Here is an 11,905-nt window from a genome sequence, read left to right as displayed (position 1 = left end):
ATTGCATTTTCTTAGCCTGTGTGGAGATTGCCTTCTTTGAGCATCAGCGGAGGGCAATGCCCAAAGGACTATCGGCTGCTGCTCTTTGGCTGATAAAATGGCCATTCTGTGAGGTTTCAGGCAAAATGTCCTTCCAGACAGAAGGCTCTGCCTGCCCCTCCCTCTGAACCAGTTCTATATCCTCCATTGCTTCTAATTCTGCCCATCCTCACCAGAGTCAAACACAACAGACAAGGAGTATTTTCTGAGCAAATTTATTTAAATTTTCTTAATACAGTTTAGAAACTGCAGAAGTAAACTAAGTTTTACATTCGCTACAAAGTTTCCCCTCGTCATTTATTATGAACCCCCCCCCAACCAAACCCACACAACTGATGCATTGTGGAACTTGCTGTTTGGGGCACGTATTGGGGCTCTCCTTGGTATTGGTGGGAGCAGACTCTTGCATGGGAAAAGCCAGCCCTTGGATTATTTTATGAGCAACAGGCCTAGAGTAGCAAGTCTCTTAAAAACAGTATTTATATATTTACAAAGCTAATCATCTGGTGGGGTGATGAAGAAGCACCATTATCCTGGTCAGGCTCCAGATTTAATTGCAGCAAGCTTCCATTGCGCTTTAAGTGCCCCCCCCCCCAAACGCACAAGCCAGTGGCATGCTTGCCTCATTCAAAAAGAGGGTGAGCTCATCAGACCACAGTGCCTTTGGACCAAACAAACAAAAGTCCATTAGCTCCCAAACAGAAAGCCAAACCCAAACTCACAGCTTGCTTGGGGACCTGGAATATCTGCTGCTGAGCTACTAAGCACTGTGATAGTTATATCCAAGATACAATCCACCTTCCTCAACTGAAAACAGCTTTAAGAAATTTCTATGGAGTGCCAATTTTATGTGATCATGTTCTTGGTGCAGAACTCCAGAACTTCTGCACAGCTGTTGGAAAAGGCAACCTTTCCAGGAAGCAGCCGCTCTGGCTCTTTTTGGGTGCTTTGCTTTTATGGTAATTTAGGCTTAAGGACAGAACTTACAAGGTTTCAGTAATGCCTTCACTCCTGATGTTTATGACTTATAAGCATTTTCTTATTTTGCCAATTATAATGAAGAAACACTTGATTTTCCAATGTAGAAAACTCCAATAAGACAGATCCTTTTGCAGCAGACAGATAAAGGTTGTGTTTGTATTTTTCACTCAATAGAGGGGGAAATGATTCTTACTGCCAATAAACAGTTCTGATTTGATTCCAAGATAGTGACAATCTAGAAATAAATAGCTATAAATACATTCAGAGTTCCTATTACAAAATCATGAAGGAAACACAAAATGGGAAATTAACTTCTGATCCAAACCTAAGCATAAAAGACAAGGCAAGTCCTAGCAGGAAGAGACACTCAAGATGGGCATAAAACAAGAGGGAAAGAATTGGTCCAGCATTAACAGTTTGAAACATACCAATTAGCATAATTCAACAATCTCTTCCTCTCTTAAATGACACCAGGTGGCTTTATTTGCTTTGGGTATACATAATGAAAGCAGTTTCTTTCTTTTTTTGGAAGAGATTCAGTACCTTGGAGAAACTGCAGCGGTCTCTCTGTACAAATGCACACCGTGTGTGTGTGAGCTTGTGCATGTGCATGCATGATTGCAAGTGCAAAAATCATGCACCCACATGCACACACACACAGTTGTATCAACACGCCATGTATGCGACTGGAGCACAGATCGGTCTTCATTCGTCATTGGCAGCACTCGTCCCTCTCACTTCACCTTGGTTACGCAACTGTATGGGGGGAGAAGAGTCCGTCAGTCAGTGACCAGTTTTCACTGATAGACAGATAAGATAGACAGACAGACAGACAGACAGACAGTCTTGCACATTTCTCCAGGGAAGCCATCTTTACATGGTGCAGCTAAACCACCAAGATAAAGGAATATTGTGAAGCTGATGTGAATGTCAATTTACAATTGAAGCAGCATTCATCGATTTGCAGGGTGTCCCATTCAGAATAAGAGATCCTAATGTTGTGCATTTAGGTATGAAGACCAAACTTTGGGGCTCAGGAGGCTGTAGTTCACTCAGTAGGAAGATATGGCCTTATTGGAATTCCTCCAGAGCCCAACAATGCTAACTTGAGAGATACAGCCTAAGCGTGATTATGGCTCGGTTACACCTTGCAAAACGAGGAAAGGCCTGCAGCCTGTTACTTCTTTTCCAGTTTAGCACCAAGTTTTTAGTGCCTGTCATGTTCACAAGAAAAGCCACTCACTGTTGGGACGAAGCAAGGACCCAGAGCGTGTTGCTCTGAGGAGATGCCTTTTCCCTGGAGTGTGTTGCCATGTTGGCTGGCGAACGTCCTCCCCTGACTGGCACACTAGATCCCCAAGTGACAATGCGCCTCCTTACCAAGGCTTTTTAGGTTTTTAGCTCTTTCTTTTCTGCAACTGTTTCATCAGCTTTTGTTTGCTAGCATCTTAAAGAATTTTTGTTTGTTTGTTTTACTGATGGGTTCTTTATCATTTATATTATGCTGTACCTCATCACCATGACAGGTGGGCTATAACACTTTTAAGAAAATGAATAACAAATAATGTCTGCAGTGAGGTGCCAGCATCTGAGCTAAGAAAGATGGAAAAGGAGGCTAGAGGAGCACTGTTGCATCATTTGAGTGATGCAGAAACTCCCCTTGGCAGGAAATGTCCTTTGGCAGGAGAGGCCTGAGATCCTTCGCACCCAAGTCACTTACACAGTTCATTTGGCCTCTGACCCTACAGAAGATTCCTCTAGACATCGGCAGCCAATGTACCTCGGACGGAACCCTTCTTACGCATCTAGATGCAAAATAAAACTGTCAGCCACCAGGCAGTTAACAGAGGAGGATTTAGTCGGAAAGGATCACACTGGTCAGAGAAAAGCCTCTGGTAGCCAGTATCAAATAGCCTTGTGCCCTGAAGCAAGTGAGAGGAAGGAAGTGTGCTCCGTTTGCAACCAACAGCACACAACTCAAGCAAACGGCAAACTCCAAGTTGCCCAGGGGAGGAGAAATAGAAAAAAAAGTGGAACTACCACCAAGCAAATATATATTAAAAGGTTAAGAAATGGAACCCCAAATGTATGTTCAGGTTAAAAGTGGTCCCTGGGTCTAAAACAGTTGAAAACACCTGTCCTGCAACATCTCTCCCCTACTGGGGCCTCCTATGAAGGGCAAACAGCCACCAGATGCAAGATGTTAGTCACAATGGACAGCAAGAAGGTGGGATGCAGGAGGTGAGATGAATCAGAGAAGGCGCACACACAAGATGTCAAGAAAAAACGGAATAGCTGGCTGAAGAAGAGATGAGCCAAGGTAGCCAGAGACCTTCAAGGAAGGAAGAAGGCCAGAAGAGGTCAAGGCAAGAAACCAGGTCCTAAGGGGGCAAGAGGTCCGTAAAGTCCATTCCCCCTCCCTCCAGGCTAGGCAGCCTTAGCACCCCTCAGTACCCCTGTGCCTCTGATCACACGAGGAAGCATCTGTGCAACTGGGCTGCCCAGAGATAGAGAGATGCTTGTGAAGAGGGCAGCAGCTTCAAGGAGCACAGCAGCAAGGGCTGGAGGGGCTGCTGGAGGTCCCTGTGCAGAGCCCAAGAGCGACCTGTGTTTACCTCCATGGAGAGAGCCCCACAAAGCAACATGCAAGAGGAGACAGGCAGCAACAACACGACAGGGAAGGACAGGAAGGAAACACAGGGCAGTCTCCATGATGTACATGTAAAATCCTTGTTCACTGGAGGATTGAACAAATGAGCTGCAGAGGAAGAATGTGGCCGACACCAGGGGGACGAAGCAAGTAGCCCCTCGCTCTTGGGGATCTTCCTTCCTGCTCTCTTTCCTCGGGGTTCTCAGCCACTCTGTTCTATGGGGAGATGTCCCCTGTAGTGTTAGTAGCATTAGCAGCAATTCAGAAGAGTACAGAACAAGCACATGTATCCAGGAAAAAGCCAAGACAAGTTTTAATAGCCAGACTTCATACAGGGGAAAGGAAAGCCCTGCAGACTGGCCAGGATGTCCTGGTGAAAGAGGCAGCTAGCCCATCAATCTGTGGTTTGTCTGCCCTTTTAAAAAGGGGGGCTGGCTCCAGTGAACAGCCTGCCTACAAGCTCTGCTCGCCACTCTTGCCTTTTTGCTTCAAGAATGAGCCTCCAGAGGGCTGAGCAGTCTCTCCCACCACAGTAATGCTCCAACGAAGTGCAGTCCTGCATTTCCCAGAAGGGCTGAATGCAGAACATGGCAGCTGCGCCAAGTCAGAAACCTCTGCAAGAGCACTCTTACCGCTTCCAGCTCTCTCTGCGTTTCATCCTCCATCCGCCGGATGTCCTCCATCGTGAGGTCAATCCACCTGTCAATCCAGCAGAAGAGCTGGCGATGGAAGTTGGTAAATATCCTTTTTTCTTGCTTTAGAGGGGGAAAAAAAAGCTGGCTGAGGCCACAGTCCCTCAGGCTCACTAAGCAACTGCTGTTCTATTTCTCCCTTCATAGCTGCCTCTCCCACAGTCCAGAAGCAGGAGATCTGCCCCCAAGAAGGCAATTCTCCAAAGTCAAACCAAGCAATTCAAATCAACACACGAGAAGCTTGACAAATATTCCCAGCTTCTCACCTTCTGAATAAAGTTCTCTATTTTGTTCTGCAGTCCCCACCACTTAAACTTGATTGTCACCAGCTTGTAAGCGCACATTTTCGGACAGTCTCCATCAGCAGACAACTCCTTCTGTTTGCAGAGAAGCAAAAGAAGAAGGTGAGTGAAGTGTTTCTGTTTGACAGGCATAAGGCAGACTCTGGGACCTGAATTGAAGTATCTTACCTTGAAGTCATCCCTACTGTCAGGGCTGGTCGATTCCTCTTCACATTACCACACAAACGTCTCTTGGTCTTTATAATTTTTATTAAGAATTCACAAACAGTATTTATAAATAGTTCTTAACTTCAACTATCACTCCACAGAGTCATTCAGTTCAGATACCTTCTGAGCTCTGCTTCTCCCCTGACCAGCAACTCTCCAAAGGCTTTTCCCGCTCTTTTGCTAACCTCCTCCTCGTGAGGACTGGCTTGTACCTCCCCTCCCCCGAGTTGGAGTCATCACTTAACCCTTGCCTCTGGGAACATTCTAGCTCTCTTTCTAACTCTACCCTGACATCACCCCCTCCCCTAAGCCCCCCTCCCTCCTCCTCGCTCTCCTCGGTTTCTGAAGGGCTGAATCCTATGAACTCATCTTCCTCACTATCTGTCTCTTCGAAAATTTCTTGAAGATACCAGTTATGGGGCTTAGGTTTGTGGGGATATTTACAATGAAACTCTCTCTGCAGTTCCGGAACATTTATTTTTTCTGCTGGTTCCCATGAATTCTCAGATGCATCTAACCCTTTCCATGCAACCAAATACTGTAATTTCCTCCTGCTTATCCTCGAATCTAATATCTCTTCCACTTCGTTCTCCTCTTCCTCCACCACTGTGGGGAAAGGAGGTGGTTCCCTTGTCACCTGGTATTTATGAGCTGGTACAAACACTGACAATAAAGATCTATGAAATACAGGGTGTATTCTCATATTTTCAGGTAACTGAAGCTTGAAAGCGACTGGATTAATTTGAGCCATTACTTGGAAAGGCCCTATTCTTCTTGGTTCTAGCTTTTTACATCTCCCTCGTATTGGTAGTCCCTTGGTAGACAGCCATACCCAATTCCCTACTTGGATTTCTTCCCCAACACGCCGGTGTCTGTCTGCAGCTATTTTGTAAGCCTCCTTAGCGTCTTCCAACTCCTCCTTCAATAACTCATGAGTGCATCTCAACTCCTCTACCATTTGTTCTGCTGCTGGTACTGCTAACTGCTCCTCTTGCCCCGGGAATGCCCTTGCATGCAAGCCATAATTTGCCACAAATGGCGCTCTGCCCGTAGACACATGCAGTGCATTATTATACGCAAATTCTGCTAGACTCAGTTTTTCTACCCACCCGCTTTGTTGACCACCCGTATAACACCTCAGATACTGTTGTAGGGTTGCATTCGTTCTTTCTGCTTCCCCACTGGTTTGCGGGTGTCTCGCTGACGTGAGGCTCAGCTCCACATCTAGCAATTGCATTAATCTCCTCCAAAATTGTGATGTAAATTGAGCCCCTCTATCTGAAATAATTTGTGATGGCATACCATGCAACCTAAAAATATTATCTAAAAACATCTTAGCGGTTTCCTGTGCGGTAGGAATTTTGGTACATGGTATGAAATGCGCCATCTTGGTTAGCATGTCAACCACCACAAAGATCACTGTTTGCCTGTGCGATGCTGGTAGATCAGTTACAAAATCCATAGACACCACCTCCCAAGGCCTTCCCGGTGTGGGCATAGGTTGCAACAACCCGACAGGAGCTGTTCTGGGTGTCTTTGCTCGTTGACATACCTCACAAGCCCTTACATATTGTCTTACATCCTCCCTCAACTTCGGCCACCAGAACTGCCGTGTGATCTGATATAATGTTTTGTCTCTCCCAAAATGTCCTGCAGTCGGGTTATCATGGTGTTGTCTCATTACCTTACCTCTTAATTCACCTTCAGGTACATACAGCGCCCCTCTCCTATACAACAATTCACCTTTTTCCTCAAAACCTTCCTCTTCCCCTCTACCTTGTCTCAGTTCTTCTATCTTCCTTTGTGCAAACACATCTATTACTGTCAACCGCTGGAATTCCCTGCCATCCATTACTATGGCTGCACACCTCCACTGATCTGATCTCAACATTTCTCGCAACTTGGGAGTTGCTTCCTCTACCATATACTCAGGTTTGCGCGATAGCGCGTCTGCCCTAACATTTTGATGCCCAGGTACATACTCTATCCTAAAATTAAACCCAGCAAAAAACTCCACCCACCTAATTTGCCTTTGATTTAGTTGTCTAGCAGTTCTCCAATATTCTAAATTCTTGTGATCCGTTTGTACCACCACCTGATGTGACGCCCCTTCCAAAAAATGCCTCCACACTTTGAAAGCTGCATACACAGCTAAAAGTTCTTTATCAAATATGGTGTAGTTCTGTTCTGATTGATTTAGTTTTCTAGAGTAGAATGCACAGGGTCTCCATTCCCCCTCCTTGTCCTGTTGCAGCAGAATTGCCCCAATAGCCCTATCAGAGGCGTCAGTTTCTACCTTCATAGGTCTACTTGTGTCTAGGTGCATAAGATACTTTTCTGAAGTAAACACCGCCTTTAATTTATCAAAAGCCTCTTGAGCTTCCCCAGACCATCTAAATGGTCCCTTGCCTCTCAGAGAATCTGTAAGTGGCGTTGTGATTTTGGAGTAATTACCTATGAACTTACGATAGTAATTGGCAAATCCCAAAAACCTCTGCATATCTTTCTTAGTTTTTGGTGCCTCCCATTCCACTATACCCTGAACCTTACTAGGGTCCATATGTACTCCTTCGTGAGAAATGCAATACCCAAGGAACTCTACCTTTCGAGTGTGGAATTCACACTTCTCTAACTTCACATATAACCTGTTGGCCCTCAACCTTTCTAGTACCTGTGTGACATGTTTTACGTGTTCTTCGATACTTTCACTATATATTAAAAGATCATCAAAATAAGCGATACAGAACTGATCCTGTATACCTGTTAGGACGTGGTTGATGAAAGTTTGAAATACACCTGAGCCATTTTGCAGGCCAAACGGCATTACCAAGAATTCAAACATACCATACTTAGTACAAAAACTGGTTTTCCACTTATCCCCTTCTCGGATCCTTATCAGATTATATGCTCCTCGTAGATCAAGCTTAGTAAAGACCTTGGCTGACCTCACTCTCTCTAAGAGGTCATCTATATGTGGCAGGGGGCACGCACGAGGCTTCATTTGGCTGTTAAGGATTCTGAAGTCACATACCAATCTAGGCGCCCTTTCCTCCCCTTTTTTTTGACAATAAAGACTGGAGCCCCCCCTGGTGCTGTGGACTCTCTAATAAAACCTCTCTGCAATTTTTTTTGCAGGAACTCCCTCAATGCTGCGGATTCTACTTCCGACATGGCATATATCTTACTTGGGGGCAATTGTGCCCCAGGGATTAGGTCTATCTTGCAATCATAAGGCCTATGTGGTGGAAGCTTATCCGCTTCTTTTTCACAAAAAACATCCTGGTAAGCGACATACTGTGAAGGGAGCTCACTTTCATTTCCCATCAACTTCCCTTCCACCTCTGTTCCCATCACTTCCACTGAGGTTTCCCCCCTTTCCCTCAAACAATGTGTCATGCAATAGAATGAACCAAAAACCAAAGACCTTTGATTCCAAGCAATCGCCGGGTTATGACGATTGAGCCAGCTCATGCCCAACACCATTGGGTGTCCAGCTAGTTTAGTCACATGAAAGGCCCTGGTCTCTGAGTGATGGGCCATGTCCATCCTCATTGGTGGAGTCTCGTAAGCCACTTCTCCTGACAGTAGTGGTCTGCCATCGATTGTCTTCACTCGCAGTGGAAAATTTAAAGGTAGCAAGGCAATTCTGTGTTCCTGTACCAACTTCTGATCTATGAAGTCAGCTGATGCTCCTGAGTCCAACAGCGCCTCTACTTCGATCCAGTGTCCATTCGGTAGCTGTAGTTGCACCTTCACCGTTAGTCCTGGGACAGGTGGTTCTGCGTGAGAGCCTTCTATTGCTCCTCCACCCGGCTGCAGGCTCCCATTTCCAGCCGGGGATATTCGTTTCCCTGATGCAATTCCTTTCGGCAAGTCTCTCCTTCCATGTCTGCTCCAGACAGAGACTCCCATCCTTTACGATTGTGACATTGTCGGGCCAGATGCCCTGGTTTTCCACAGACAAAGCAACGTCTTGGGTCTCTCCCCCTCCCTTCGTTTCCTCTTCCCATGGAAGCTGCAGTCATTGGGAGGGGTCGGGCAGCTCCTAACTCCATAGGTTCTGGCCTCTTTCGTCCAGGCAGGTTTGCCAGCTCTGCTCTGTGTACTTTCTGTAATATTGCTTTCCAGCCACCTCTGTCTCCACTGTTCCTTCTTTTCACTAGCCCTCCGTTCGACACGTAGACTTAATTGCAGGCATGTTCGGACCAGGGAGTCCAAGGAATCAGGTTCTGGCATTTGGGCCAGCTGGTCTAAAATCTCATTATTCAGTCCTTCCCTAAAAAGGGCTGCAACCGTTGGGGAATTCAGGTCCCATTTTAATTTCTGCACCAGCAAACTGAAGTTAGACCAGTAAACCCCCACACTGTCCTTTCCTTGTTTCATCCTTAACAGCTGTCTAGCTGTGGCTGTTTCATGTGCAGGGTCTAAGAAAATCGTGTCTAGGTACCTCAGGAAGGTTTGTAGATTTCCCAGGGCCGCATCCCTTCGAGCTATCAGGGGAATAACACAGTCCTTGGCCCTCCCTTCTAGGAAACTGATTACATAGGCAACCTTCTCTTGCTCCGATTGAAATTCTGTATCCTTTATCTCTATGAGGTAAGAAATTTCAGTCTTGAAAGCCATATATTCTGAGCTTTCTCCCTTGAAACTACGTGGATGTACAGTAAATGTTTTACTCACTTTATTTCCACACGTCGCTTGCAGCATGGTTCTGTGTTCTCCCAAGGCTGCTGACAGTATGTCAACTTGGCTTTTTAACTGTAAATTCTGTTGCCATAAGTCCTGTAAGGTGAGCTGGATTGTTGGGGTTTCTCTTTGTCCACCTTGTGCTGCAGCTCCATCCATTTTGTTTCTCCTTTACTTATCGTGAAGAGGCACAGAGCAGAAGGTATTCTGTCAGGGCTGGTCGATTCCTCTTCACATTACCACACAAACGTCTCTTGGTCTTTATAATTTTTATTAAGAATTCACAAACAGTATTTATAAATAGTTCTTAACTTCAACTATCACTCCACAGAGTCATTCAGTTCAGATACCTTCTGAGCTCTGCTTCTCCCCTGACCAGCAACTCTCAAAAGGCTTTTCCCGCTCTTTTTCTAACCTCCTCGTGAGGACTGGCTTGTACCTCCCCTCCCCCGAGTTGGAGTCATAACTTAACCCTTGCCTCTGTGAACATTCTCACTCTCTTACTAACTCTACTCTGACACCTACTAAAGAATCAAGCCACAATTCTAAGGAACAGCTGCTTTGGGCCATCACTGACAGGGCTTTTCGATGACTGATTAAGATGCACCCAAGAGGCCTCTGGCCCAGTGGGCAGTCTACATTTCCACATGGGCAGGCCAGTCACCCTCCTCAGAGAAAAGGGCTGATGGGGGGCCGGGAGAGGCTGGGCAATATCCTACCACACAGCAAGAAATGCTGGTGCCCCAGAAGAGGCGAAGGCAGCAAAGAGCCAGAATAACTGAACCAATATTTTATCAATGCTACATTCAGTTCAAGAGCAGGTGTAGCATTTCAGATCAAAAGGGCTCAAAAGAGATTTAATATTCACAGTACCCCTGTTCTCATGGGAGCACAGGAAGCTGCCTTGTGCCAAGTCAGACCCTTCGAGCTCAGTATTGCCTCCACGGAACATGGTTCTCCAGGGTTTCCGAGGAGGGAGTCTCTCCCCCACTCGCCTTGAGATGCCCCTGGGCATCAAACTTCAGACATTCCACATGCAAAGAAGGTCCAAGTTTTGAAGAGTTTAAATGCAACCAGCATGTTTACCTGCTGTGGTTGCAGATTAATAGGAAGCAGTTAGGATTAATTAGGATGCTGAATGCTGCAAAAATTCGGCACCCTGATAGAAAACTAACTTGCCTGTTTTGCCTTGACACCCACCCAATCACAGGAGAATGGAGCTTTAAGAGATCTATGCCCACAACCCCACAATTCAGGCCTCAAGCCACAGCCAGGATGAAAATACAAGGTAGTCTCACTCCCTCCCTCCCTCGCACAGACACAGACACGGACCACAGGCAGACATGCCTCTCACTCAAGGGCAAATGCTTCACCTTTACACCTGTGCCTCACTCTCACAAGCCACCTATTCAGACATACCTCCCACCCCCCACCCCAAACTACCCAGACACTTGCTCCTGTCCTTTTCTCACAAACACACCAAACAGATGCACACCTCTCCCTCTCTCTCACTCACTCATGGCCATCCAAAGGGGGTGATTCAGAGGGGTGGGCACAAAGCAAAACACTGAAAAGGTACAGCAGGCTAGATTCTCAACCCCCCAAACAGCAATAGTTTTGTCTCATATATATAAAGGCTAGAAACATTTTTTAAACAAAAGCTGGGAATTTACGAATTATGGTTCATCCTGGGGGCACCAAAAGACCACAGCGCTTGTGGGTGCTGGGTTGGCAATCCCTGCTCAAGAGCTACTCCATGCTGACTTTTTCTGTTGAATAGGACAGGAAAGTCAAATGGTATTACCTTCCAGTTAGGTCCCAAAGGGCCTCTCTTGGTCTTGACTGACTGGAACAAGGCTGGGTCCTCATCAGCTTTGTAGTCCTGTGAAATCAAAAGCCCAATGAGGAATTAGGATGGTTTGGGGGGGCGGCGGCACTCAGGCAGCATTTTTCATTGCCAAAAAACAATCAAGTGGGAGCCACAGAAGCTGTAGAAGAAAGGAGAGTCCAGCTGTGTTCTGTTCATTTAGCAGCACTTAAGCTAAAGGAGCGAAGACTTTTCCAGAAGACTCGCCCTTAAGCTGACTTCCCAATGAGTCTTCCATCACTATCTCTACACAAAGGTTTTATTTATTTATTTATTTATTTATTTATTTATTTAGGGACCCTCATTAAGGAATCCTAAGTCCATTTAAAAGTTTGGACTTCACTTGATGCCTGAAGGATAGCAAGGATGGCAGCGAGTGAACACATTCCAAAAAAGTCCCCCCCCCCCCAGACACTGAAGAATCACAGAGGATCACATCTGTCGGGGGGGGGGAGCATTTTGGACTTGTTTATGCCATTGG

General features: G+C 46.0%; 1 protein-coding gene across 2 annotated transcripts in view; it reads right to left on the bottom strand.

Moving 5' to 3' along the window:
* Positions 1 to 238: 238 nt before the first annotated feature.
* The window catches only part of PITPNB (phosphatidylinositol transfer protein beta), a 29,716-nt gene continuing 18,049 nt past the window's right edge, over positions 239 to 11,905 (bottom strand). Inside the window, exons 8-12 of one of the 2 annotated variants that reach the window (XM_033174412.1) lie at positions 11,362 to 11,439; positions 4,629 to 4,739; positions 4,303 to 4,425; positions 2,741 to 2,825; positions 239 to 1,776 (exon numbers count right to left, since the gene is read on the bottom strand). In XM_033174412.1, coding sequence (XP_033030303.1) covers positions 2,778 to 2,825; positions 4,303 to 4,425; positions 4,629 to 4,739; positions 11,362 to 11,439 — 360 coding nt within the window. In that variant the 3' untranslated portion in view covers positions 239 to 1,776; positions 2,741 to 2,777. The remainder of the gene's footprint in view (positions 1,777 to 2,740; positions 2,826 to 4,302; positions 4,426 to 4,628; positions 4,740 to 11,361; positions 11,440 to 11,905) is intronic. The other variant, XM_033174411.1, reaches the window with a different exon arrangement.

Source organism: Lacerta agilis, chromosome 17 (assembly GCF_009819535.1).
Source record: "Lacerta agilis isolate rLacAgi1 chromosome 17, rLacAgi1.pri, whole genome shotgun sequence".
Classification (NCBI taxonomy): Eukaryota; Metazoa; Chordata; class Lepidosauria; order Squamata; family Lacertidae; genus Lacerta; species Lacerta agilis.
This window is presented reverse-complemented; position numbering and strand designations above follow the sequence as displayed.